This window comes from Equus caballus, chromosome 13 (assembly GCF_041296265.1).
Source record: "Equus caballus isolate H_3958 breed thoroughbred chromosome 13, TB-T2T, whole genome shotgun sequence".
NCBI lineage: Eukaryota > Metazoa > Chordata > Mammalia > Perissodactyla > Equidae > Equus > Equus caballus.
In genome coordinates this window covers 11723651-11750784 of record NC_091696.1, presented here as the reverse complement: position 1 = coordinate 11750784, position 27134 = coordinate 11723651, and the positions used below count along the sequence as shown (strand labels likewise).

Below are 27134 nucleotides of genomic sequence, written 5' to 3'. Positions count from 1 at the left end.
TTTTAAATGCTGACAAAACCAGGTACTGATAGGAATGTTTCTTACACTGCTGATGGGAGTTTAAACTGACAGAATCTTTTTGGAGGGCAATTTGACAATCATGTAGTGAAACTGAATTTGCAACTGGCAATTCCATTTCTAGGTAGGGAACCTGAAGAAATTCTTGCCCACGAGTAAGGAGAGATGCACACAGTTGTTCAATGCAGCACTGTTCAGAATAGCAACACAATGCAAGCAACACATTGCAATCAATAAGGAATGGATACAGAGTCCACCTAACAGTTAAAATAAATAAATTAGATCTCCACATTTAGACAGGAACGGGATCTCAAAAATATGGTTTTAAGCAAAAGAAAAAGCAAGTTGCAGGATGATTGGACATTACGGTATAGTTGTGTAAATGCTTCAACCACACATTATTTTGGGATGCCTGCACAGGAAGTGAAAATGTGAAATGAATAGTCACCAATTCATTTCTTTTTTCTGCAAATAGTTACTGAGCACTTCCTATATGCCAGCCACTGGAAATAACTGTGGTAAACTAGACCTGCCCTCAGGACGCTTACAGTCTAGCACGGAATGGAGCACTGGACAAAAAAACACATTACAAGTAGGAAAAGCACCGCATTCAGCGTACAGAAGCAGTCATCTTTGGCAGGGAAAGGAACGGGACCAGGATGGGGTACAAACAGAGGCGTACATCTATGTGTGTAACATTGTATTCGTTATGTTAAATCTGAGTGGTGGGTACTTGAGTGTTTACTAGTGTTACCATATATTTGTTAGATGTTTAAAATATTTCACTAAAAACAATAACAAGAGGACTCAGAACACGAGTCTTCCAGGAACTTCTCTTCCAGATTTAATCTGGGATGATTTCCAAGTATGTGACAGTTAGCAGCAATTTTAAGCCATGCTTACTGAGTCTAACAATTTTCTAAAGTCATTTATTTCCCCCATCCCCAAAAGTTTGTTCATTCATCAAAAATGTTTGAAGGACACTGTCCGCAACATATTTTTTTGAAATACTTACCCAATAAACAGAGATAGTTGGGTTCAGTCAATCTGGATAGTTTTGTGACCTGATTCAAGATGTTGTAAAGCTCTATTGGTTCACACAAAACCAAATCAGCCATCCTGTTGGGAAGAGTCAATAATGTGCAAGCTTAGTACCTCTTTCCATTTTAAACAAATGGCCGCAAAGTAAGATACTGAATTAAATTCTTTCTTAAAACACCTTTACGTGAAGATGAAAGTGATCAAGAAAGCTTCAAAAATTTGTAGTGAAATGTGTGCAGGGGAGAACAAAATCTGGAACATATCTGAGCCATAGAAATACCAAGTGGGCTGTAAAACACTCACCAATTCATTTGTTCTCTCACCAAATAATTACCAAGTGCCTGCCATATGTCAGGCACTGGAAACAGCTATGGGAAACTAGACTTGCCCTCATGACAGTTACAATTCAGCATGGAATGCAGACACTGGACACAAAATGCATGACACAAGGGAAAAGCACTGTCAACAAGTCAGCATCAAGGGTCAGAGGAGGAGCTAGGAGGATGGCCTCGCCCAGTTAGGGCGATCAGAGAAGGGCTGTCTGAGATGGGACTGCTAAGCTGAGATAGGAGGCTAGACTAGACAGCCAGGTGGAAGAGGGATAGCGGGTGAAGGAGCAGGAAAGAACATTCGGTATCTGAGAGAGGTCGGGGAGCCTGGTGTGGCGACAGCAGGGAGAGAGTGGTGAGTGAAGACCCTGAGGAGACCGACACAAGTCCCCTCGTGAGGGGCCTATCAGGATGAGGATAAGGATCACAATGGTCAACATGGGGTGGAGACTCGCTGCCGTGCATTGACAGAACTGCCTGGCAGGCCTGGGCTCTGGCCCTGATGGCAGGGCTGTCTCTGGTGCCCCAGGGACACTGAGGGGGAAGGCTGGGCCTGTGCAGCAGCTTCCTGCAGGGGCAGGGGCTACAAGGAGTTGCCCAGCAGACCTCTGGAGGCCAACAGGGACCAGGTGGGGAGAAGCTGAGTCCAGCGGTAATCTTGCTCACAACAGTTAGGGTCCACTTCAGAGTCACCAGTACGATGCTCCCGGGAGAGGCCACCCCGTGGACACAGGCCCTGGATCCTTCTCACCTCCTCAAGACTTCGGTTCTCAGCCTACCCTCCGTCACCAATTCCAGCCTCCACACGGATCATTCCTGCCGGCATGCAAACACCCACTACTGTACCTGTCGCTGTTCGCCTTTACAGCAAGGCTTCTCAAAAGCCTAGTGTTGACCCACTGCCTCCGCTTCCTCACCTCCAAACTCTAAAGGTCCAAATCCTGGCTCTGCCACTATCGGCTGCCTGACGTTGGGGAGTAATTAGCCTCTCTGTGCCTCAGTTTCCACCCCTGTAAAACAGGGGTAATAATAGTATTGCCACTTCTGTAAAATAAGGATTAATGAAATTACAGACGTAAGGCATTCTGAGCAGGGAGGAAACACTCAGTAATTGTTGGCTATTGGCACAACCTTCTCCCCTGGAGCTTCTAACCCCATCAAACCACAGAAACTGCTCTTCTCAAGGTCATCAACAAAGTCCATCTTGCCTAAGCCATTAGTCACTTCTCTCTGGGCTCAAACAAAGGCGTCTCTTAGCAGCATTTAGCCCAGTTGAGCACTCGTCCTTCCCCAACACTCTCTAGGCTTCCATCCCGCTTCTCAGACTGTTCCTGCTCAGTCTTCTTTGCAGGAGGCTCTGTTCTTCACAGAAGAAGGCCCCTTGGACAGAGCCATCTTTTCTTCTCTATCCACACTCTCACTCTAGGACAGGACTTCCCAACCTCAGCACCGCTGACATTTGGGGCCAGATAATTCTTTGTTGTAGGGAGCTGACCTGTGCATTGCAGGATGCTGAGCAGCATCCCTGGCCTCTACTCAGTAGATACCAGTAGCAAACATTCCCCCACCCAGTTGTAACAACCAAAAATGTTTCCAGGCATTGCCAAATGTCCCCTGAAAGAAAAGGGCAAAGTCACTGCTAGTTAAGAACCACCACTCTAAGATCTTGAGTCTAGGTGCTTCGTCTAGCCCCTTGAATATACCACTTGTTTACCAATGAGTCCCAAACTGCAGCCCCAGCTCGAGCTCTCCACTGGGCACCCAACTCCACTGGGATGCCTGACGGGCATCTCAAATATAATATGGCCAGAACAGAACTTTTAATCCACACAGCCCCACATCTCCAATAATGGTTTGTCCTGTAGTCTTCTCAGTCTCAATAAACAGCATCATTATCCACCTAGTCACTCAACTCCACATCCCTAATCCCTCTGCCCCTCGGCCCCTCACATCCAATCTATTAGCTCTACTATCTAAATATATTCCAAATGCATGCATTTCTCTCCACCTCTAGGGCTAACATCCTAGACCAAGTACGATCTTCTCTCTCCTGATGATATAACACTTCCCAACAGGACTTCTTGCCTCTTGCTTTCTCCCTACAGTCTAATCTTCACATGGTGGTCAGGGCGATCTCTCAGAATATGAGTTTCTTTGTCTTTGCCCCACTTGCTGTTATCTGACATTATCAGGCTCATTCGTTTGCTTGTTTTATCAGCAGTCTCCCCCCACCGGAACGTACAGGTCATAAGGGCTGGGATCCTGTCCTTCTTGTTCACTGCTGTATCCCCACCCAGGGCCCGGGATTTTCGGGGCAGAGTAGTGCTCTGTTTTGAATTAATAAATTGTTAGTCACCATTCCTGCCTTCACCAACGGGGCCATCTTGACTTGATGCCATACATATAGATGCCACAGTTAGATTTCTCCTTAGGACCTCCCCACCCCCACCCCCAGTCAGCTCCCAGGTCCTGTGCCTCCAAAAGCCATGTCTAGGCCATTTTGGAAGTGGTAACAGGATGGACTCTGTGTCTAGTCCCACAACTTTGTTAAGCTAACCCAACAGCTGGCTCCTAACCTACCTGGTCTGTGGCTCCGGGCCCACCCTGGAGCTCCCAGCTACTTTCCCCCATTACAAGCTCCATCTCTTCATTCACCAGCTGAGGGACTGTCTCCGGGCATCCAGGTACAAACCAACCAGCCCCAGGGATCAACTCCTTCAGACCTCCCTCCTTCCCAAAAGGGGCACTCTCCCTGGTCAAGCAAGACTGCCGCTCACCTGCCGGGAAAGTGCAGAAGGGGGAGAGCAGTGCCTGAAGCTCACAGCGTGGCTCGTGTGAGTGAGACGAGGGGCATGGCTAGTCAGGAGGACTGAGCACCAACGTCCCTCCCAGCGCCACTCTGAACTCTGCAGGGTTTAAGACGTCTTAGCTCCACCGTTTGGGCCCTAAGAATATTTTGATACTGAGCTTTTACATAAAACCATTAAACCAACATTGATGAGTTTTTGCCCAAAGCATTTTCCTTAGTGAATTCCATTAACCCACTTTACTTCCTTATTTGGTTTTATTTCATAGTTAACCAATTCCAATTTTTTCCCTTTCAATTTTGTTTAGCCAAAATTATTTTTGCCAAGACCAAGTCTTTTTTGTGTGTGAATCTTACAATAAAGATTTGATTCCTTAATCAGATTTTTATCGTATCAGGCTTCACTGAGTATGGTTTCTCCCACTGAGTTCCATTCATATTGATTATTTCTAACAAGTCTCCTTTTCCTAGTGACTGCTCAAAACAGTGGTGTCAAAATGGTAAGTTTAAGACATCCCCCTTTGGACTCTCAGCACAGCACAGCTCTTCATAAGAGAGTTTCCGGGCAGTTAATGTGATAGTTCTTGCAGGGGAATGGGCAGGCAGGTGGGAAGAGGGGTCAGAGAGAGCACCTCTGGGGGTCTAGCTTGATGGGGCGAGAGACAGATTGATCCTCCTAAGAAGTGACCAGTCTGAGAAATTCACACAACTTTCCGGGTGGCAAGCAGACCCACTTACACTGTCAGGAGAGCAGGGTGCCGACACAGTCCTTGTCCCTGCACACTGGCCACCCACCAGCAGGAAGGGTCTTTACCCTTCCAGTGATGGCCCAGCCTTTCTTCAAACCAGGGAGCTAGTGTGTGGCTCTCTCTCCCAGTCAGCACAGGGCTGTCTGGAGACAGGTGGACTGGTGAGCTCAGATCCAGTGAGAGCACGTGTCTGTATCTGGGGAAAACTGCCAGTTGGGAAGGGGTGTTTCATTAGGGGTAGGCATAGCCTGAGACTAAGAGGGAAACAGACCAAACCCAGCCCTTCTTGCCTCCCTGTGCCTGACCAAGGCCTGGAGCCTTCCATTCTCATTGACACCATTGCTGTCAGAGGAGTTCCAGGACACTGAGAGCTCTGTCTAGCGTTCAGCCCCAGTCAGTCTCGGGGGACACAAGTGATGGCATTTGCTTCCAGTGGGTAAGATGAGCCAGACCATCAGCTTCCCTTTGGGCTCCTGGCTCAGGCTGAGCAGGGACCAGAGGACTGCACAGATACAAGTCGGGGTCCACAGCCAACTTCACTGTGCCCTGGTTCTCTGCGGGGAACTGAGGCTGTACTAGGATGACCAAGGCTTAAATGCAGTGACAGGCATCAGTGCCGTCACCTGTAAACTGAGGCAGTGATACACACTGGGAAGGTGGAGGGATGTTATGTTGAGACAACTGACATAAATTGCCCAGCACTCGGCCTGGCACTGAGCAGGAGGTTAGGAAACAGATGTTCCTTTACTCCTACCTTTCTTTTCTCTTTGCAACTCCATCTAGGAGCCTCTGATAGCTACAAGTCCAGTAGACATAAAGCACCATGCAGAGAATCTCAGGACAAAGACCGGAGCAGGAGCTGGCCAAGTTTATAAGCAAGGGGAGCCTATGGTGTGGCCTGGGGGCCAGGATCCTAAGGGACCTGGTGCAGTCTTTCCTCGATTCCGGCCTGACATGTTCTTTGTGGCCTTAACCTTGATAAAGCTAGAAGACATAGTCCCTGGCCAGAAGTGGTCCTGAAATGTGTCTCTTAGTTCAGAGGGGCGCCAGGTCCGACTGTTAGCGATCGCTAGTATCTCTGTATTTTGAAGCAACAGGTATGGGCCAGAGGCCTAGACCAGCTGCCCACATCCCTGTCCCTTGTCTTCTATCTTGCTTTCACTTCCATGTTCCCAAACCTAGGCCCACTACACCCTTGAGAGGTACCCTAGTGGTCCTGTGAGGGGGACAGGCCTACCCACGCAGCAAGTCAGCTGTCAGAGGTAGGAACTGCAACAGTCTCCCAAAGGCCATGACCACCACGTCTGGTCTCACCTCCTCCAACTCTGCCTCCAGCACATGCTTCTCCTCCGCTCCTTGACTGGGCCTAGGCCCCACCCTCTGTTCCTCTGACATGGGACCTTTGCCCCGACCAGGCTCACAGCTTTGCCCTCACTTCCCTGACCTCTGGCTGGCCTCAGGACTGAAGGCTCTGCTCCTGACTTAGATCCGCCTCCCTCGGCACCTCTCTGTTCTTGGGAGTGCCTTGCCAGCAGCTTCTGGCTGCCTCTGCTGTCGCCAGTCTACCACCTCCTAGTTGTTGGGCTGGAATGTATGTTGGAGAGCCAAATCCTTTGACTTCCAGCAGGTATGGGCCACAACTAAAAGTGAAAGCTATTTATCTAAATACAGTTCTGGCTTAAAACACGTCCCCATTTTCCAATACCCTAGAGCACACAGAGGCAAATAAACTCCCATGCAAGGTGGAATGATTACCACCTTTCTGACTCTTCATTTTAGCTCAAGAACCTGAAAGGAAAGATCCAAAATACTTGACTTGAGGTATGACTGTAGGGTTGAAGAGAACATAGGTTAGCATATAATACACGTACCCAACAGCAAAAATCTGATAGTACATGACCGTGGCCTAAGCCTATTGTAGGGTAAAAAATGGTCAGTGGATATGGATGTGTGGGGCTTGTGTATATGTGAGAGTGGGGCAACGAGGCTGTCAATGCATTTGTATATTTGTATATAAAAATATACATTGAAGAACAGGCAAAACGAATCTATAGTGATAGAAATCAGGAAGTAGCTGTTTGGAGAGACTAATGGAAAGGAGCATGAGGGAACTTTCTAGAATAATGAAAATGTTCTATAGTTTGTTTTGGGTGGTGGTCGCAAGGGTGTAAACTGTCAAAACCATCTAATTGAACACTTAAGATCTGTATACTGTATTACATGTAAACTATATGGCAATAAAAAATAAAAATACATCCCCTGTGTAGAGCCACGTCTTCATGTGTTCAAGGATGTGAATATGCAGGGGTGTGTGTGGATGTGAGTTTGTGTGTGTAGCCCCACCTGTAAGTCCATGAGCTTGGCATGGGGTCTGGGCTGTAGGACATCGGCACACAGAAAGTACCCATTGCAGAATTTCATCTTGGCCCCATAGCCACCAGCTAATCCCTTTGTCGTCATTCGTCATCTGCCCAGCACTTCGCCAGTGGCTACTAGTTACCCAAACCTCCTCAAGTCTCCCTGGGTGTCCCCTGGTCTCCCTCTCGGTCTCTCAGCATCTCAAAGCTCTTCCCCTCTATTAGCATCTCTCGCTCCGATTTCAAACATGCACAAGTCTTAGCTTTCTTGAACAATTCATGCAACCAGAAAGAAAACTCCTAGAATAGCTTGGTCTCTACCCTCCGAAGCTTGCGTGGGCATAGACGCTGGTGGTGGGCCCAGCCTGGAAAAGTGTGAGGCTGAACAGCTGTTAGCAAAGCAAGGAGAGGCAGCTGCATCTGAAACAACCTGCACTCCCAGAATTTGTTGGGGCAAAAGACGCATAAGTATTTCCTGTAGACCAGATGTGGGCCAGGCAGGAGGAAGGACCAATCAGACCATCTTAGAGAGACTTTGCCCAAGAGGGCCCCTTGCAGGGACCACCAGGACCAATTGCAGGCAGTGGGGGATTCCAGAACCAGGGGCTGAGGGAGCAACTGAAAGCAGCAAGACTGAGGTGTAACCACCTAGGTCTGGGGAGATACAGGTAGGAGAGACCCACTGCATGGAGGATGGAGTCAGCTACAAACCGTCCTCAAGGTCAGAGAATATTAACACCAGATGACAAAGGTGTCCTACCCGTCTCTCTACTCTTTTTTTTTTTTTTTTTTTTGAGGAAGATTAGCCCTGAGCTACCTGCTGCCAATCCTCCTCTTTTTGCTGAGGAAGACTGGCCCTGAGCTAACATCCATGCCCATCCTCCTCCACTTTATATGTGGGATGCCTACCACAGCATGGCTTGCCAAGCAGTGCCATGTCCACACCTGAGATCCGAACTGGCGAACCCAGGGCTGCTGACGTGGAACGTACGAACTTAACTGCTGCACCACCGGGCTGGCCCCCATCATCTCTCTACTCTTAGAACCCCCCTCCACCAACACTGATGGGTCTGAAGCTTCAGTGCGCCTGGTGGGAAGGGGGGGATGAGGAAGCAAGATGGAGAAATAGAGAAGTCAATCAGTCTCCTCTCCAAAGGTGGGAGCCTAAAGGAAGTTCGAGAGGGAAAGGGCATGCACTTTACCTTTGAGTTAAGTTCAGAGTTTTGCTCGTTTAGGTGAACTGGACATTTAGGCTATTGCACTAAGTCTGTCCTGGTGACCAGATGTAATCCAAGGGCAAGGAAAGATTTCAAGAAAGAGAAGAGATGAAGACAAAGCTGTTTTACGATCGTACTCTGCTTCTTGATTGCTGCCCTGCACGTTCAGTATAACAGCTACAGGTGCAACAGAGAGCATGGTGCCTGGCGCAGAGCCAGTGCTTGATACAGCAGCTGTTAAGACAGTTATGAACAATCTTGGGATTTAAAGGGAAGCAGCTAGAAGCTGAAAGCAAGGACAGCTTTTCCAATAGGCAAGTTGTTTGGGGTGGCCAGAGTAGAGGACTTGGGAGGTAGCGATTCCTTGTCATGGAGATGCTGACAGGGGTTGACTGACTTGGCAGGGATGGGGAGATGGAGCCCAGATGTGGGAGCAACCTGAGAATCTGTGAATCTAGTTTCTCTCTTATGGCCTCAACTCTCCCCTCTACAGGGATGACGTCAGCCCTGGCCTTTCCTCAGTTTCAATCCCACCTTTCCACTTGGGAGTAACCCCCCATCTGTCCACTGATATTTCCATGTGGACAACTCACCATCACTTCCAATTCAGCCCACCTAAAACGGAGCTCTTGATTTTTCTCTCCAGCCAGTTCTCCTTCCACATGGCCCCCGAGTTCCCTGTTTCTGTACATATATACTTCTTCCAGCCTGATTTTCCACATCCCTTTCATGCATTTCTTAAACTCAAATGAGCATAAACTCTTAAATCTTTCCTTGAGACCCCCTCATCAGCCCCACCCTCTCCTTGTCTGCGACCACCAACATAACTCAAGATCTTTATCATCTCACACAACAGCCTCCTGACAATCTTCCTGCGCTCCACACTTTTCCCTGGAATCCTTAGCATGCCTTAGCAAGGTCAGTCTAATCTTCCTCAAATGCGGTTCTGGTGGCATCATAAAAGCCTTTGATAAACACATACTTCCCAAGGAATAAAGTACAGACTTTTCAGCTAACATTCACAGGTCTTGCGCAATCTGGTTTTTCCAACCTGCTTTTTCCAGTCTTATCTAAAACTGTTCAACTCACTCAAAATTCAGAGACCCACTCTCAGCCTGGTCACGTATTGGACAATAAAGATAGAGAGGAAAGCCATACATGACCACAAGCTGCTCTCTGGTTCTAGTGATAAGATACAGGGGTAAATAATTAACCAGAGAACACAGTCAATGATAAAATAAAGGATACTGCTAGTCCTCATGTCCCCATCCCAACAGAAAAGTGTCCCCTGAATAAAGGCCTAGGCTTTCCTACCTCCAGGTTTTTCTTGGGACTCTCCCCCTCCCCACCAAGTACCCCTCCTTTGAGAATTCCCTTGCCCAGGCGAGGATCTCTCCCTCCTCTGGAGTTGAACGGTTCGACTGAGTAACTCCTACTCTACTCATGTCTCAGCTTAGACGCTTCATCCTCTGGAGGTCCTCTCTCACATGGTCCCCACCTGCGCCCCAAATGGGTTAGATGCACCTCCTGTGTCCCCACAGCACGTCGTAATTCTCCTAGTGTTGCCCATATCATGCTGCTTGCAGTTTACCTGTCTCCCCCACTACACCCTGAGCTCCTTGAAGGTAGTAATTGTGCGGATCTTTTTCGCAGTTGATTATCCAGCACCAAGATTTGGTTGGCACATCTTAGAAGCTCAATAAACAAGCGGGAGGGAGGGAATAGTAAGCCAGTCACCACTCACGCCCTTCTCCTGTTCCCTTTACATCTGTCCTTTTACACTCCTGCTTCCCTAACCACCGTTCCCAAGCAGGCTCAGTCATTGGTCCTCCCACTGGCTTTGTACATTCCCATCAAGGGAGTGACTTCTCGCATTCTCTATTTGTCCCACTTGACTCTGAACTTTTTGGGTCAAGGAACTCTATGCCCAGAAAACAGTAGGGGGGAAGGGATGAAGCTTGTAATTTAGTTTGTAAATTTAAATGATAAGCTCCTTATAAGCAGGAACTAAATGCTTACTTTCTATCTGGGTAAGCTTTGAACAAATCCACTGAACCAATTTCCTCATCCCTAAAGCAGAAACAGTGTGCCCGTGCTCACAGCATTACTGGGCGGACCTGAGCAGGGCGCGGGCGACTGCGCAAGTTAGAACCTGGATACCTGCTTCCTCCTCTGTAACACAGGACTGCTCTCCTGTAAGCCGCACGGCAGTGCCCAGCGCTAAGTCAGTGCTCGGTGGCAGCATCTCAGCAGCGCTGCCTCTAAAGCTTTGTAAACCGTAACGAAGGCCCACCGCACCTCGAGGGACCACGGCACGGCGGGCGGAACCAGCGAGGGTGTGAGCAAGGCAGCGCACGGGAGCGACGGATCGGAGGAGCTCCCATCCTCCCGCCCCATCCCCGGGACTCTCAACCTCCCCCCTCCACTCCCCCCTTTCCTTTCCAGAGCTTTCCTGAGCTCGGGGCCCCCTCCCGCCTCCAGGGGCAGGAGGGGTGGGTTTGGCTGAGGCCAGGAGCTAGGACCGCACCCCCTCTGCCGGGCCTGCTCCGCAACCTTGGCCGATCTCCTTATCAGAGCCTCTGGCTAGGGCCGCACCTGGAAAATGGCTCCTCTAAGGCTCTGCTAGCCTAAACCCGTCCTCTTCCGCCTCGAACGCAGGCTGTCCCTCCCACACGGGCCGCACGGAACACGACGCGCGCTAGGACCCAACCCCAGACTGCACTCCCACCGAGCGGGCCACCTTCCTCCTCTACGGCCCGGAAGTGGCCGTGTTACCGCGACATCTGGGAGGTGGAGGTGGGGCCGGAAGCCGGGACAGTCTCGCGAGGCCAGGCGGATCGGAGCCCGGAGGCCTTGGGGAGTGTGGAGGTCGTTGGAGTCATCTGTGTGCTGCCAGCTCGTTCGCTTGCCGGTCCGCGCCCCGCCCGCCCCAGCCATGCTCTCCGCCTTCGCCCGGCCCGCCGGCGCCGCTCTCCGCCGGAGCCTCAGCACCTCAGCCCAGGTAGGCCCCCGGCCTGGGCCACGTGTCTTCCCGGCTCGCGAGCAGCCCTGAGTCCCGGGCCCGCCTGGACCGCAGGGCCGCCGAGTTGTGGTCGGCGGCTGTGGCGCCCTGCGCCGACCCTGACACCGGGCGGGGAGTGCGGAGAGAAACCCGGGGGAGGGGCAGGTAGCTCAGCTCCAGGGCGGTGCGCCTCTCCGAGCCCCCCAGCTCGCCCCCGGGGCCCCCAGGGGGCCTGCGCTCCAAGGTTGAGAAGCCAGGGCTCTAGGGCCGAAAGTGATTTCCGTTTTTATGCAACTTTCCAGAGTGCTTTGTGTGAGCAGCCTCGTTCTTCTTGCAGCATCCGTACAAACAATGTGTAATTATTAACTCTGTAGTCCAGATAGACTGAGGTACCAGGGCAGAGAACTGGTCCAAGGTTACACCGTCATTTGGCCGGAGGATTAACAGTTGTGCCCGCAGTGGCTTTTGGATCACCAAGCCTCCTAGGAGTCTGAAGACTCTTCCTCCTCTTAAGGACTTTTTTGAGGGATTCTTCCAGCTGCGGGCGGCCTGGGCCTGCCCCCAGGTGTTGTAACAGTGCAGGACTTGGTCTGGGAGTACTTAACCCCAAGCTATTTTTAGCCATCTTTTTCTAGGACAGTGGTTCTCAAACTCCTGTGTGTGGGAATCACCTGAAAGTTAATGAGGAACAGAGGCCCAGACTCACTGAAGAAGGGATGGACCTGGGCCTTTCTGTTTTTGCCGAGTGCCCCGAGTGATTCTAGTACAACCAGTTTGAGCACCCAGGAGATGCCCACGTTGCCTCTTCAGTACCGCACCCAAAAGGGAGGTGATTATTAAAGGAGATTCCAAATTTCTTATTTAGCTTCCGTCCGTCAGATCAGTTTCCTGTGGATTCGATTCATTTGAAAAATAAATATACAGATAAGTACATTGCGTATGCGTGCTTGCCAAGAACTCTGCTGGCTGCGGCAGGGGATGCCACGATGAGTAAGAAGCACTTGAGATAGGCCAAAATGAGTGAACTTAGCACAGGAAGCTTGATGCCAAGGAGTAGGGGAGGGGAACTGACCAAAGGTAGAACAGTGGGATTTGCTCACATGACTTGCTGAGGGGGAGGGGTATGAGAGGAATGTGGAGGACACCAAGGCTTTGAGCTCTGAAATTGCTCTTGGCTGACATGGGAAAGACGGCTGGAAGAGAGTGGGCGGGTGGGCAGGCGGGCAACATCAGGAGCTCAGTTTGCGAGATTTGGAGTTTAAAATGCCTGTTGGACATACGAGTGGGGATCTTGAGAAGGCAGTTGAATAAGTTAGAAGATGAGCTTGAGCCAAACGGTACATTGGTCTAGAGACTTTGGGTCCTGTATCCTTATCAGCAAAAATGTATTGAGCACACGACCTCAATATATTTATTTGTACTTACATGTAGTAATGTACTAACAATATATATCTTATGACAAACAAAAAATAGAAATCTAGAAAGAAAGCATAATAGACCTACATTGTAGAGCAAACTTGCAAATGAAGGAACTGTTACTATATATCCATTTTCAAAACAGTTGCTAGGTGTTGTGCTGTTCACAACCGCTCCTCAGCTCAGAAAAGGTCAGCAAGTTTGGAGACAGCTGTTACAAAGAGATCTTGAGCTAACCCCTGTAAAACAAAGATTGTCGTCTCGTTGTAAAGATTCCACGACTTATGGACTGTGTTTTTATAAATATTAACTGAGTTGATGAAATCTTGTAATATACAAACGATAACATCACCTCAACACACTGAAAGCGAGAGAATGAGAGAGGTCAGCTCCCTGATGCCCCCCCAGTGTTGTGTTCGTCTTATGTATCATATGGAACTTATTCACTTGAGGACCCTTGTGAGGGCACCAGGTCAGTGTGCTGCTTGGTAGAGTTTAATTCATTATTAGATAAAAATAACACAAATTTTGACATTTTCATCCCCCAACCTCGTGGAATTGTCTAGTGCCCCCTGCGTGGGAACCACTGCCCCAGTCAGGTTTGGAGATGGAGCTGAGGACCTCAGTGAGATGATGGAATGGGAATGGAAATCAGGGGCAGGTTGGGAAGATGTTTGAGATGCCAAGTCCTTCATGTCCTAACTGGGTGTCTCTAATAAAGGAAGAGGGAGAAAATGGCTCTAAAAGTTTGAATTTGGGAGAACATAGGTACTACCGGGGGACAGAGTTGGGAGAGGTAGAGAAGATAAATTTATTTACACGCTTGGGTTTGTGGGTCCATTGGAGTGCCTAACAGAACTGGGCATGTGGAGCTGGAATTTGGGAATCCTTAGGATTGGGGACAAGATGTGGGAGTGGTAATTGAAGATCTGGAAGTGGGTGAGATTGCCAGACCTCGGGTTCTGGGTTGGTCTGGCTGATTAAGTTTTCTGCGAAGTCAGGGCTCCACCTTTAAAGCACCAACTAAAAAGAAACACAAAAAGAACAACTGCATTCAAATCTTAGTTGTAGTATGTGCTTTTAGAGTTTAACTTCCTTCAGCAGGTTACACTGCCTGGGGGGTTTTGGTGAGTTTGGTTTGGGGTTTGGATAACCGAGGTCCATTATGACTGGCCTCGGTTGCTATGGAGTACAGTGTGCAGTGAGAGTGGAAGGACCCAGGGTGGACGGCTGCCCGAGATGACCACACACGGTGCTTTGAGTTCTTGTGTATGCTGTTTTCTCTCTTGCTCTCCTCCTCCCTGGGCAGCTGCCTGCCTGCCTGCCGGGAAGAATTTCCCCTTTTTATTTGGACATTTAGGTTAGAAGCGGGCTCTCCGAGGTTGGCTGGAATTTTGGCTAGGCTTGCGTGAGATCTAGCCGGGAAGAGTGCCTTTTGTATAACGGGAGTGAGCTTTAGGGCAGGGCTTCGAATAGATCTGTTTTCCCTAAGACTTCCCCTTTTTTAAGTCCAAATAATTCGAGTCAAATTGCCTGTTGGGCTTGTATCCCAGCTTCGTCACTTGCTGTCTTTGTGGACTTAAGCACGTTCACAACCTGTATGCTTCAGTTCCTCATCTGTAAAATGGATCTGTTAATACTACTTAACAGAGTTGTGCAAACTAAATAAGGAAGAACTTAGCTCAGTGCCTGCCGCAGGACAGACCCTGGTAAGTGGCCAGCTGTTACTGTTTTGTTTCCAGTGTTCCCTGTAAATGAAGTTGCCGATGACTTGAATTTTTCAGGTAAGGTATTACTGTATTATAAATTCTGCCCCTCGTAGGAAAGGTCACCAAGAAGCAGTCGTTGAATTGGTTGTTAAAAGTGGCTGGGTGAGGGTGGCCTGAGGTGCTAGTTGATCACCACCCTTCAGGGACTCCTTCCGCCCACCCAGTAAATGCTGACGTTCATAGGGTTCTGTCCCCAGTGCTCTTTTCACTGTGTCTTCCCTTTTGTGCCTTGTCTGCATCCAGGGCGTCCATTAATCCCAGTGCGGATACTAATGACCTCCATATCTAGCCCTTTGTCCAGGGACCAACTGGGCGCATGTGTGTGTCTGGATGTTTCAGGTTGTTCAAACTCAACATGCAAAACTGAATTCATTATCTTTTCTCCCAAACCCCTTACTCCTCCTCACTTCCCTCTGTTGCTTAAAGGCAGTGCTGTCTACTCAAGCCAGGAAATTATTACCCCGGATTTCTGTCTCTACTCACCATTTGGAAGGAAGAAGCAGGGGATGGGGGCGACTTAAGTCTGTTGATCCTGTTTCTCAAATCACTCCTAACCCACCCATTCTCCTTGCTGCTGCTGCTGCCGTTGCCCACCCTTGAATCATGCTCAGACGGTTGCGGTAGTCCCTCTGCTGCCATTCCTGTAGATTTCCATCCATCTTCCGGTCTGCCTCAAATCTTTCTAAAACACAGATCTGGTCATGTTCTTCCCAGCTTTTGAGGCACTTCAGTGGTTCCCCATTGCCTACAAGGAGCAGATAGACTGTTTGGCCCTCAGCTCTTGCCCTGCCCCTTCCTTCCTCTAAAATATCCAGCAATGCTACAGCCATCAAGAACTATTGGCACCACTTCACCTCCGTGGGCCATTCTGTCCATATCTCCTGCCCCCACCATCCACCTGGTAAAGGCCTCATGCTTCAACCCTTCCACAGTTTATTCTTTTCTTCGAGCTGCTGCTCTTCCTAGTGTCTGTCTCTGTCGCACTTGTCACACTAGGTGCTGTTTCTTCAGTTTACAGGTCTTATCATTGGTGCTAGCAAGTCAGTCTGGCATGGCAGAGGTAGGAAGTTGGTGTCTGGTGAATTGTAGGTGAGCCTTAAAGGATGAATAGGCAGCCTCTTTAGAAAGCAGTCTGGCAGCTTCTCGAAAGGTTAAACATGGAGTTGCCACGTGACTCACCACTTCCATTCCTCAGTGTATACCGAGAGAAGTGAAAGCATGTCTACACAAGAGCTTGTACAGGAAAGTTCATAGCAGCACTATTCGCCAGAGCCAAAAGCTAGAAACAACCCAGGTGTCCACCAGCTGATGATCGGATAAACAAAAGGTGGTATATCTCTACGGTGAATGTTATTCGGCCGTAGAAAGAAACGGAGAACTGCTACAGCTACAACACGGATGAACCTTGAAAACGTTACGCTAAGTGAAGGAAGCCAACACAAAAGGCCACATATTGTGTGATTCCATCGATATGTGAAATATCCACAATAGGCAAAGGCACATCCACAGAGACAAAGTCGGTTAGTGGTTGCCAGGGGTTGTAGGGAAATCGGAAGTGACTGCTCTGGGTGTGGAGTTTCTTTATGGGGTGATGTTGTACAACGCTGTGAACATGCTAAAAACCATTGGGTTGTACATTTTAAATGAGCGAATTGTGTAGTATGGGAGATACAGCTCAGTGAAGCTGTTTTTGAAAAATGTGTGGGGGGCTGGCCCCATGGCCGAGTGGTTAAGTTCGCGTGCTCCGCTGCAGGCGGCCCAGTGTTTCGTTGGTTCGAATCCTGGGCGCAGACATGGCACTGCTCATCAAACCACGCTGAAGCAGCGTCCCACATGCCACAACTAGGAGGACCCACAACAAAGAATATACAACTATGTACCGGGCGGCTTTGGGGAGAAAGAGGAAAAAAAATAAAATCTTTAAAAAATGCATGGGTTTAGGTGATGACCACTTGTTAGATGTACTTAGCTGTGAAGTGGCTGTTGAAAGTCAAGTGTTTTGACTTTACTTCCTGTAAGTTGACCAATAAACTGATACACGTTCTTCTAGCTCTGGCCTTTTAGATGTTAGTGAGATAGTCTAGTCCCTTTGGACCCCTACTCCAGGGGACTAGTGACTTCACTGACTGTGTCGCTTCTTCAGCTGCCCCAGCTGACATGCCCAGGCCCAGCTGCTCCTTGGGCTTCTGCTTAGCTTGGTGTTGAGCAGTGGTGATTCTCAAACTTTGGCCTGGGTCAGAATCACCTGGCAAACTCAGTAAAAGGCCTAAGCCGTCTCCTACTTCAAGGAACCTGGCCCTCTGCGGCCTTCGTTAGCTCAGCAGGTGATTCTGATGGACTCTGGAGTCTGGGAACTGCTGTGGGGTGCGGGTGCCTGAGGCTGCAGATCGTTCTTACCTGGCAGGGAAGGAGCCTTTTCAAAATACACATCCCCCCTCATCCTGCTTTGGGCTCCAGCCAAGATTGTGCCGCCTGGATGCAGTCTTCCCTGCCTCCAATCCCCAGACAGTTGGTTGCCCTCCGCCCCCTTCTGCACGCATGACTTCTGCTAAGCCCCTTTCCCTCCACCCATGCATTTCCTTCCTTGTCGCCTGCAGAACTGGCAGGGGTCTTCATTCCTGCAACTCCTAGTACAGTGACAGCACTGTGGCTAGGCACTCAGTAAACGTCTGTTTATAGTTTTTAAAACTGAGGATGGAAGGTAAGGCTGCTTTTAGCCATCCAGCTGCCTGAGTAAAGCTTGTTCATCTTTGGAGCGTGTAGGAGTATGACCCTGACTGTCCCAACATCTGTAGACGTTGAGTTCCCTCATTTTCCTGAGGCAAGCCTATAAATTGCAGAAGGAAGCTGGACCTTTGCACTGGTAGAAATTCGACAATTATGATGTCTTCCTTTGACACCCCTGCAGTCAGAGGCCCAGTGCAGTATTTTGCAGGATATAGCGTGAATTCGTTTAATGCTAATTCAACCTAAGAGTCTTTTCTTGTGCTTCTTTTTAGAACAATGCGAAAGTAGCTGTGCTAGGGGCTTCTGGAGGAATTGGGCAGCCCCTTTCACTTCTCCTGAAGAACAGCCCCCTGGTGAGCCGCCTGACCCTCTACGATATTGCTCACACACCTGGAGTGGCCGCAGATCTGAGCCACATTGAGACCAGAGCAACTGTGAAAGGTACTGGGCATGCTGACCTTGGAGAACTTAATCTCCTCACCGGTAGACCAGGATCCAAGTTTAGAGGAAGATTCTTTGAAGAAACTAGTTGAGAGACTTGAAGTTTCCATGTTCATTTTAGAATTAAATTTTACAAACGACTACACTTTTTTGGACTTGAATCTGTAAAAATGTAAATAGCAGTGTCTTTCAGAAACAAAGATGATCGAAGCTTCCCATTTTTCACTTTTTCTAATTGGAAAAGTAATATGAGGCTGGGGAGGGGCACCGGTCAGGAACCTTCTGCAGGGACTTGGGGGCAGTAGAAACACTGTTCCGGTTGCCTTCCTGTTAAGTAAATATAGGTGTGTTATCCAAGAAATATTTCTTCATTATATATAATTATATATCCTGCTTAAACCTTCACACTATAGCAACATTTTTCCACATGTCCGAATTCTTGGTAAAATGATTTTTTTAAGCTGTACTGTAATTTATCACTTCTTTATTTTCATCCCCATACTGTCCACCGTTGGGCGGTGTCCTGTTTTGCTCTGCTATAAATATAAACACACAAACTGTGATAAACATCCTCATCTTTCCATCTTAGGAACTGAAAGCAGAATTAGTAGCACAGGTGTTTTAAAGCTTGTACTACAAAGTCAAAGTTGCCGTCCAGAAAGTTTGCGCTGCTTTCTGTCTCCACCGACCGTGTAGGAAGGCGCTGCCTGGCGCTGTCGGCACGCGTCCTCGGCCGGCGTGACCCGCTCAGGAGGCCGCCTGTCCAGTCAGGTGTTCACGTGCCTCCCATAGTCCCTCCGAATCGTTTGGGCTGTACGTTTGATTTCTGAAAGCTGCCATCAGGAAAAAGTCAAAATCAAAGCAGATTTCGGTCATTGGAGCAAATTTCCCTGAAATCTTTGAAAATAGACCTTTTTTCCCCTCAGGGGACAGGAGTAAACAAAATAAATTCTCATATTAGAGTGCTCATTGATCGGCACAGGGGTCTTTTGTGGCCTTCAGCGTGCCTTCCTGATCTGGCCTGAGATGCAGCTTTTGTTCCGATGACCCTGAAACGGAGAAGCAGCTCTTCTAACTGGGAGCTGAGAAGGACTTACAGGTGCCAGCGAGGCAGATGAAGACAGGCAGCTGACTGGGTTTTGCGGCGGGTTAATCCACTCTGAAGCGGGGGCCTGGGCAAGTGGAGGCTGGAGGAAAGGAGAGCGAGACTCGTCAGGCTCGGGGCGGTAGTCCAGGAAAGGAATCGCTTCATGGGTGGGCCTTGAGGTTGAGGCCCATGGTCAGCATTGAACCTGGGGGGCATTCCTTCTCGGGCTCTGTCCCCACAGACGTGCCAGCCTCTCCGGGTCAGAAAAAGTGAAGTTGCTCCTATGGGGGTTTTTTCTAGGCTACCTGGGACCTGAGCAGCTGCCAGACTGCCTGAAAGGTTGCGATGTGGTGGTCATCCCGGCTGGAGTCCCGAGAAAACCAGGTGTGTGTTTGAAAGCCTTGCCTAGCATCTCCCTGCAAGTCAGGCAAGGAGGTGGTTTCACGTTAAAATATGGATCTAGTCAGATCCCTCCGCTGCAGACAAAATTCCAAAGGTTCCCCAGTGCCTATAGGATAAAGGTCGGCTCTCTTCCTGGTCTGGCGTTTAAAGCCGTCCTGTGTCTGCTGTGTTTCTGCCCGCGCAGTCCTCTCTGTGCCTGTGCGTGCTTTTTCTCCGTGGAGTGCCTTTTCCTCCACCTGTCTCCACCCTGGGAATTCTTACTGATCCCCCTCGCATGTCATCCCCGTTGCGCTCCCCACGCTCCACCCCAAAGACCTCTGTTTTGGCACTGGTCACACTGGCCTGTCCCGTACAAGAGAGATTTACTTGAAACAGGGACCCTGTCTCGCTCATGTTTGAATTTCCTGTACCAACAAACACACAGCACTTGGCACATACTTAGAAATTCATCCTGTGCTTTGTGAGCATCTTGAATTGGATCATTCTCAGGCATGACGCGAGATGACCTGTTCAACACCAATGCCACGATTGTGGCCACCCTGACTGCTGCCTGTGCCCAGCATTGCCCCGAGGCCATGGTCTGCATCATTTCAAATCCGGTGAGTGCTGCTGGCAGCTGGGCTGCCGAAAGCTCACAGTTAGCAAAAGTGTGCTAATGTGCTTCTGGGGAGAATAATCAGATTAATGTGCCGAGCTGGATAAATTGGATGAACTAAGGGTGAGTTTTAACCTGGGTTTCCTACCAACTGTGTGCCTTTGGGCAAATCACTTCCCCTCTCTGTGTCCTAGTTTCTCCACCTGGAAAATAAGTCCATTCTAAGGCTCCTTTCAGCTGTGATTGTGGCAGCCCGTGAACTCCTCTTACTGTGTTCTTGGAGTGTGCAGTTCCTGGGCCCCCACTGTCCCCTTTCTTCTCACGCTTACACACATGATCTCGTACACAGCCGCCCAGGCCCTGCACGCTCCCTGAGAGGAAGCTGTGGCCCCCATGCCTGCTCTAGCAGCGCCTGGGGCTGCGTCCACAGCAGCCCTCCATTCCTGCCTCCTGGTGGACTCGGGATTCTCGCCTCTGAGTACAAGAAGGATCTGGGGGAAAGTGCAGTGACGGTGATCAGTGCCCATATCTTGTGCCCGTGGCCTCTGAGGAGAGGCTCCTGCCTTCCCCAGGCTTCCCCAAGCCAGCTCATCTTTAGGGGCGACTGTCAGAAGTAGAAGGGGTGCTGCTTTTGCTGGGGAGCTGGCTAACTAGTGCTGTTTTGTATTGTGTACCAGCCATCGTGTTAGCACTTGCCAGATGATAAGTCACTTCCCCTTCACACCACCTCGTGAGGTAGCTTTCTCCCACATTTACAGATAAACCACTCCTGGGGAGTTGGGGTCACTTGCCCAGGGTTACAGCAGAATGGCAGCTGGGACCTGACCCTAGGCCAGCTGAGCTGTTAGCCCTCTCTGTGCTCTTTTTTTTTTTTTTTTCCGGAATGAATGGCTGTTCAGGTGTAAGCCCCAGCTGGAGCAGAAGGTGCCCTTTGGCACCATCATCATCCTTTTAAATTGATAGTCGAAGGGTCACATACATATTTGAACTGTTGACTCAGACACCCCCAAGGGGAAGAGAGTCTGCTGCAGCGAAGAGTTTCTTTGTTGATGTGGAGGGGAAAGAAGCACTCTTCCACGGGCCGGCCCTGCGGCCGAATGGTTAAGTTCACGCACTCTGCTGCAGCGGCCCAGGGTTTCACCGGTTCGGATCCTGGGCACGGACATGGCACCGCTCATCAAGCCATGCTGAGGCGGCGTCCCACGTGCCACAACTAGAAAGACCCACAACTAAAAATACGTAACTATGTATCAGGGCTCTTGGGGAGAAAAAGGAAAAATAAAATCTTTTTTTGTTTGTTTTGGTTTTTTTTAATTTATTTTATTTTTCCTTTTTCTCCCAAAGCCCCCCAGTACATAGTTGTGTAGTTTTTTTTTAGTGGTGGGTCCTTCCAGTTGTGGCATGTGGGACGCAGCCTCACTGTGGCCCGACGAGCAGTGCCACATCCGCGCCCAGGACTTGAACCGGCAAAAAACCCTGGGCTGTCGAAGCAGAGCACATGAACTCAACCACTCAGCCACGGGGCCAGCCCCAGAAAAATAAAATCTTTGAAGGAAAAAAAGGAAGCACTCTTCCAGAACATGAGTCCGCCCACTATGACCTGTTCTATCGTGAGGATGGCTTGCCTGTGACAGAGTAATCAGACAGGGCAATTTAGTTCTGCACCTTAGGACTTGCCAGTGGTCTGGAGAAAAGATTTCTCCTTTTGTTTCATGGCTTTGTTATCAGAATGCAGGGCAAATTATGCCTCTCTTGGATTTACTAGGTTAACTCCACCATCCCAATCACAGCGGAAGTTTTCAAGAAACATGGAGTATACAACCCCGATAAAATCTTCGGGGTGACAACCCTGGACATTGTCAGAGCCAACACTTTTGTTGCAGAACTGAAGGTAAGAGCTGCATCGGGCGTCTTTGCTTTTACCTTTCTGGACTTCTCTGACCACCCTGGGCTCCCTTATAGCCATAGAAGACACCAGGCCACTTACAGGTCACTTGTAACTTGGGAGTTTTAAATGTCTGTGTAGCTTGCCTGCTGGCTCTCAGGTTTTCTTGGGGAATCCAACAGCAGGCCCCTGCGGGTTGAAACCGTGGCTGCCTTCTGTCTCAGCTCAGCTGACTCTCTTACTTCTCCCTGGTGCATTAGGGGTCCAGGCACATCGATGGGGACGTCTGTTTGTGTGTGTCTCCTATTAGACAGTGAGTTTCTGGAAAGCAGGGGCTCTGTCTGTCTGTGCCTGTGTCCCTGGTGACCAGCACAGTGCCTTGGCATGTAGGCCCTGCTGTGAGCTCCCTACTCCAGTAACTTGGTCCTGCTGAGTCTACCCATCCTTGAGGCTGGGCCTGCCTTCCTGGGGAAGGCTGGTTCCTAACTTAGGGCTGCTCTCATCAGCATTTGGGGAAGGTAGCATCATTTGGGGACTGCTCACCTCCCTCTCAGAACTCCCACCAGATTCCCTTTTTGACCATCTTAAGAAATACCTGGTTCACAGATTCTTGGGGGCGTCATACCTCCGGTTTAACAAATGAGTCAGCCTCTCTTAGCCAGCCTGATAACAAACTGTGGTGTTTTGACCGCTTACAACTTAGTTTTGTTCGTTCGCGACCACTGTGGGTTGACAGACTTCTCACCCCTGTGTCTTCTGGAATTGTTTCGAATTTTGCTCTGAAATGAGGGAAAGGGAATTTGCTTCGTACTCTGTGACAGAGTGCGGGGCCGTGAGTCTGCGCTTGCGTGTTGGGAATGACATTAGCTATGGGAAAGAGGACTGTCATCCTCTGATTCTGAGAAGACACCAGACTGATGGGGACCAATGGGGGTCCCTACAAGGAGGCGGTTTTCAGCTCATTATAAAGGGAAAACCACAGTGACCTCACCAGATGACGAGTTACTCCTCACTGTACATATTCAAACTGATGGTAGGCCGTGTGGGGGCCGGTGCTGGGAGGTCCAAGCACGGCTGGAGTTGGACCGTCTCTTCTGATTTCTTTGTTTTGTTCTGAGTTCTGTGGATTTTTCCAGTATTGCTTTAGGTGGATATGACATGTTTTATACTCAAAGAGCCTGTTAAAAACTAATCAAGCTTCACACTTTGGTGACCAGGGTTTGGATCCGGCTCGAGTCCATGTTCCTGTCATTGGCGGCCACGCTGGGAAGACCATCATCCCCGTCATCTCTCAGGTCTGTATGTTCCCTCCAGGAAGCCGTAAGCTCACGGCTTTAAGAGGTTCCACTTTGAGGTGCTCAGGACAGACCGACAAAGATCTAACCATCTACTGTGTTTTGAAAGGATTCCTGCTAGCCCTACCCCAGTCATCTGGGGGTGTCTTGACTGGCCTATCTGGCTGTGGTCAGGCTCCAGCATTTCAGGGGTCCCCTGTGGTCCAGCTATGGGAATGAGTGGGGTCAGAAGATGCTCAAAGCGGCCAGTTCAGGCACACGGCGAAAACTGGTAGAAACATCACTGAATTCCTGGTTAGGTCAGAACAGGCAAAGCTGCTTTGTTTAAAAATTAGTAGAGACAAGGTGAAAACGTATAAAGTAGAGGAAGATGGGCAGGGATGTTAGCTCAGGGCCAGTCTTTCTCAGCAAAAAGAGGAGGATTGGCAGCAGATGTTAGCTCAGTGCTAATCTTCCTCAAAAAAAAAAAAAACTTAAAAAAAAAATGAGTAGAGACAAGGTAAACGCTGAGCATAAGATATATCAGATCACCCTCACAACCCTGAGAATAATGCCCTGAGAAGAACACAGAGTGTGTGGTATTCTTGCCAAAAACGCATAACCTTACAAGAGAATCCCGGGGAAACACCTTACAGCAGGTTGATGGACATTCTACAAAACGAGTGATCAGTCCTCTTGCCAGATGTCACAAAGGCCAGGGGACACTGGGGATCTGTTAGAGAGTAGACTAAGGCAAAAAAACTGGTATCTGTTCCTAGATAGGAGCCCAGAACAGAAAAGGGACAGTGGTGGAAAAGTTGCACTTTTATGAATTTTTGAAAATTTGAATAAGGTCTGTAGTAATGTACCAATATTCATTTCCTGTTCTTCAGAATTGCACTGTGGTTATGTAAGATGTTAACAGTAGTGTAAGCTGGCGGGGGCGGGTCTTTGTACTGTTTTCTCTAAGTCTGAAATTAGTCCAAAATATAAGTAGTTCTTTAACAATGAGTAGGGAACTCGCTCCACCTCCTAACAGAGTTTTCTCTTTGAAGAAAAGGTCTTGGTGTCTCCTGTAGTGGTGAGGAGAGTGTGGGCTGTGGGAATGGTGACAAATGCTGACGTGGTCCCTGTGGCTTGGCTTGCAGTGCACTCCCAAGGTGGACTTTCCGCAGGACCAGCTGACAACCCTCATCGGACGGATCCAGGAGGCCGGCACCGAGGTGGTGAAGGCTAAGGCTGGAGCAGGTGGGTTCCTAGAGGCAGCCGCGGGTGGGGGGGTGCTGACACCCGTTGGAGTTCAGAGGTGAGGACTCGCCAGGTCCTGGGCAAGGAGCGGATCCTTTTCTAAGTTTCCTACTCGTTCACGTGGTCAGAGGCAGCCCGGCCGGCTTGTGGAGTGGAGCAGTGTTTGAGGTTAGCTGAGCTAAAGCCATGCCATTCATGAGTTTGTAAAAGTAGGGCATGCTGACCTTAATTCTCGACAACTAAAGCTGCAGGTTTTGCAGGTACTTTGTTCAGCTGGCGGGGTGGGCTCACCTGGACTTTACGGTCACAGTGCTAGCTTGGCTAACCTTCCCGTGTCTTAGGCTCTGCCACCCTGTCCATGGCGTATGCTGGAGCCCGGTTTGTCTTCTCCCTCGTGGATGCGATGAACGGAAAGGAAGGAGTTGTCGAATGTTCCTTTGTTAAGTCTCAAGAAACGGACTGTCCCTATTTCTCCACGCCATTACTGCTGGGGGTACGTATCCTGAGGCTGGGCCGCTTGACTGTGGAAGAAGCAGAGTTCTCTGTATTTACCACTCAGGAGCGCGGCCCTGCCCGTTTGCTCCAGATTTCCTTTGTGCAGTAACTGTGTCTCACTGCCTGCCGTGTGCTTGGGTTTTTGAGGGTGGAAGCACACACATCACAGAATTCAGAGCAGGGAGAAACCTCAGACCTGGGGTTGGAACCTCCCGCACGTGAATCTCGTTCCGCATGGATCTGACAGCTGATCAGCAGCAGCTGCGTGGCTGTTTCCTGAGGAGACACCGGTTCCTTTTCCAGGCAGCCCCCTGACTGGCAGCTCTGGAGGAGAAGCTTCCCTCCACTGGCCTGCGTGCCGTCTCCCTGTAGCTTGGACTTGCTGGGCCTTGTTCTAACCTCAGGGCCTGCCAAGCCTGGCTCTCCTCCCAGGCGGCCTGGAGCTGGTGCACAACTTAGACTTTCCAGTTCAGGCGTTCCTGGTTCCTTGCCACTTACCCTACTGGTTTTCCTTCTCGGAATGTGCTGTAGATTGCCCCCTTGAAACTGTGGCATCTAGGACAGAGCCATTTGGTCACATTGCTGGCTTCAGCCAGGCTGTTTTGGGGCAACTGTCTGGTCTGGTTGACTCTCACTGAGTGATCACCGAGCAGGAACCCCTAGGTCTCGCTCACACACTCTCAGTCAAGCCAGGTTTCCATTTCTTATGTGTGGGCAGCTGCTGAAGTTAGGCAAATGTGTGGCTGCCTTCATCTCATTCCCAGAAAGAAACAGTCGAGTGGCTTCCTGAGCCACTCAGAGGCCCTTCCCACAGACACTGTGATGTTCAAAGATCCATAATTTATGGCCCTGGGCCTGGGGGGTCCGTGTGGAGGAGAGGTGGGCACTAAACAGATTACTTCAGTAACCGTTTCAGCACAGGTGTGTGTAGACTCGGAGGGGGTGGCCTGGAAGCCGAGGCTGCTGTTGGAGCACAAACAGGGCTCAGCTGTGGTGACAGTGCCAAGACACCTGTTCTTTTCTTGATGTCAGAGCTCACCTCCGTAATTACACTGGATTCAGGGGGATATGAGAACGTTTCTTCAGTCCTTTACCAACTTGAGAAAGAGACTAGAACCAAAAGTCTGCTCTGTGTCAGGGAGAATAACATTAACGCTGCTGATGACCGAGTACTTTATGTGCCGAGTCGCCAGCGTCTGTTCTCCCAGCCTCCTCCGAGGTAGAGAGTCCGCTCACTTTATGGATAGGGTAGCAGAGCACGGAAGCGGTTGTCCTGAGTGCGCGCACAGTGCTGAGGGAGCCCAGTCCCAGCCCACCGCTGACAACCTGCGGGCCGGCACGGGTGTCTCTGCTCCCTCAGCCGCCTGCGCAGCAGCCGTGGGCGTGGAGAGCAGGCAGAGCTGATGGAGTTACAAGGTGGGTTTCTGTAGCAAACTCATTCACGGAAACTTCATTGTAAAATTTCACTGCCTCTCCTCTCTCCTTCAGAAAAAGGGCATCGAGAAGAATCTAGGCCTTGGCAAACTCTCCTCTTTCGAAGAGAAGATGATAGCCGAGGCCCTTCCTGAGCTGAAAGCCTCAATCAAGAAAGGAGAAGAGTTTGTAAAGAGCATGAAATGAGAAAGCAGCTGATGAGCAGCCGTTTCCCTAACTTATTAAGGCGTCATGTCATGTAAAGCCATTTCAGACCCCTTTGTATTTCACTTTGCTTCCATGATGAGTGTTGTATTACTGTCACCGTCCCTTCCAGATCTCGGGCGGTCCGCTGGTGCGTCAATAAAAGCAGGCTCTGGTTTTCTTTTTCAAGGTCTCTCCAGAAAGACTGTGCTTTCTCCCCTGTTAGAGCTGACTTCACAGTGTGTCTGCGCCTCTTTCATCATGAGTCAGAACTAGGTGTTATTTAAACATGAGACTGAAGCGTGATGGTTTCATCAGTAGCTTCAGGAAAGTCTAAAATATTCATCCGTGAGCGCTCCTCCCGCTCTTCTCTTTGCCCCATTGCATCTCAGGTGTGCACACCGAGAAGGGCTGGCTCAGGCCCGGTCCTCATGGTGTCCCTTCACCCGCACGGGTGGTGGCTCGGTGGCTGAGGCCAGGCCGCCGTTTTCTGTCCCTAGTTGTGTGTGGTATTTTCCAGCTGAGCAGACAGCACTGTCCTCTACGTTAAAGCTGCGTTGGCCCGCTCTGAATTTCCTCCTCTTCAGATCGAGCACTGGTGTTCAGTGACAGTGACTTCCCATAGCCAGAATTGTGAGGAAAGCTGGGGTGGGGACAGGA

At 49.8% G+C, this 27134-nt stretch overlaps 2 protein-coding genes across 22 annotated transcripts in view; one reads left to right on the top strand and one right to left on the bottom strand.

Annotated features, from left to right (window-relative positions):
- The window catches only part of STYXL1 (serine/threonine/tyrosine interacting like 1), a 62225-nt gene extending 50974 nt beyond the window's left edge, over positions 1-11251 (bottom strand). For 3 of the 21 annotated variants that reach the window (XM_070230588.1, XM_070230596.1, XM_070230601.1), the window contains exons 1-2: positions 11113-11251; positions 1034-1137 (exon numbers count right to left, since the gene is read on the bottom strand). In XM_070230588.1, coding sequence (XP_070086689.1) covers positions 1034-1136 — 103 coding nt within the window. In that variant the 5' untranslated portion in view covers position 1137; positions 11113-11251. 21 annotated transcript variants of the gene reach the window in all.
- An 88-nt stretch (positions 11252-11339) lies between these two features.
- On the top strand, positions 11340-26663 carry MDH2 (malate dehydrogenase 2). Its single transcript, NM_001195526.2, is given in 9 exon segments — positions 11340-11518; positions 17703-17871; positions 19259-19342; positions 19850-19959; positions 21721-21846; positions 23058-23135; positions 24263-24362; positions 24704-24855; positions 26346-26663. Coding segments are annotated over 9 exon segments (1017 nt in total). The 5' UTR covers positions 11340-11452; the 3' UTR covers positions 26478-26663.
- Positions 26664-27134: the final 471 nt, after the last annotated feature.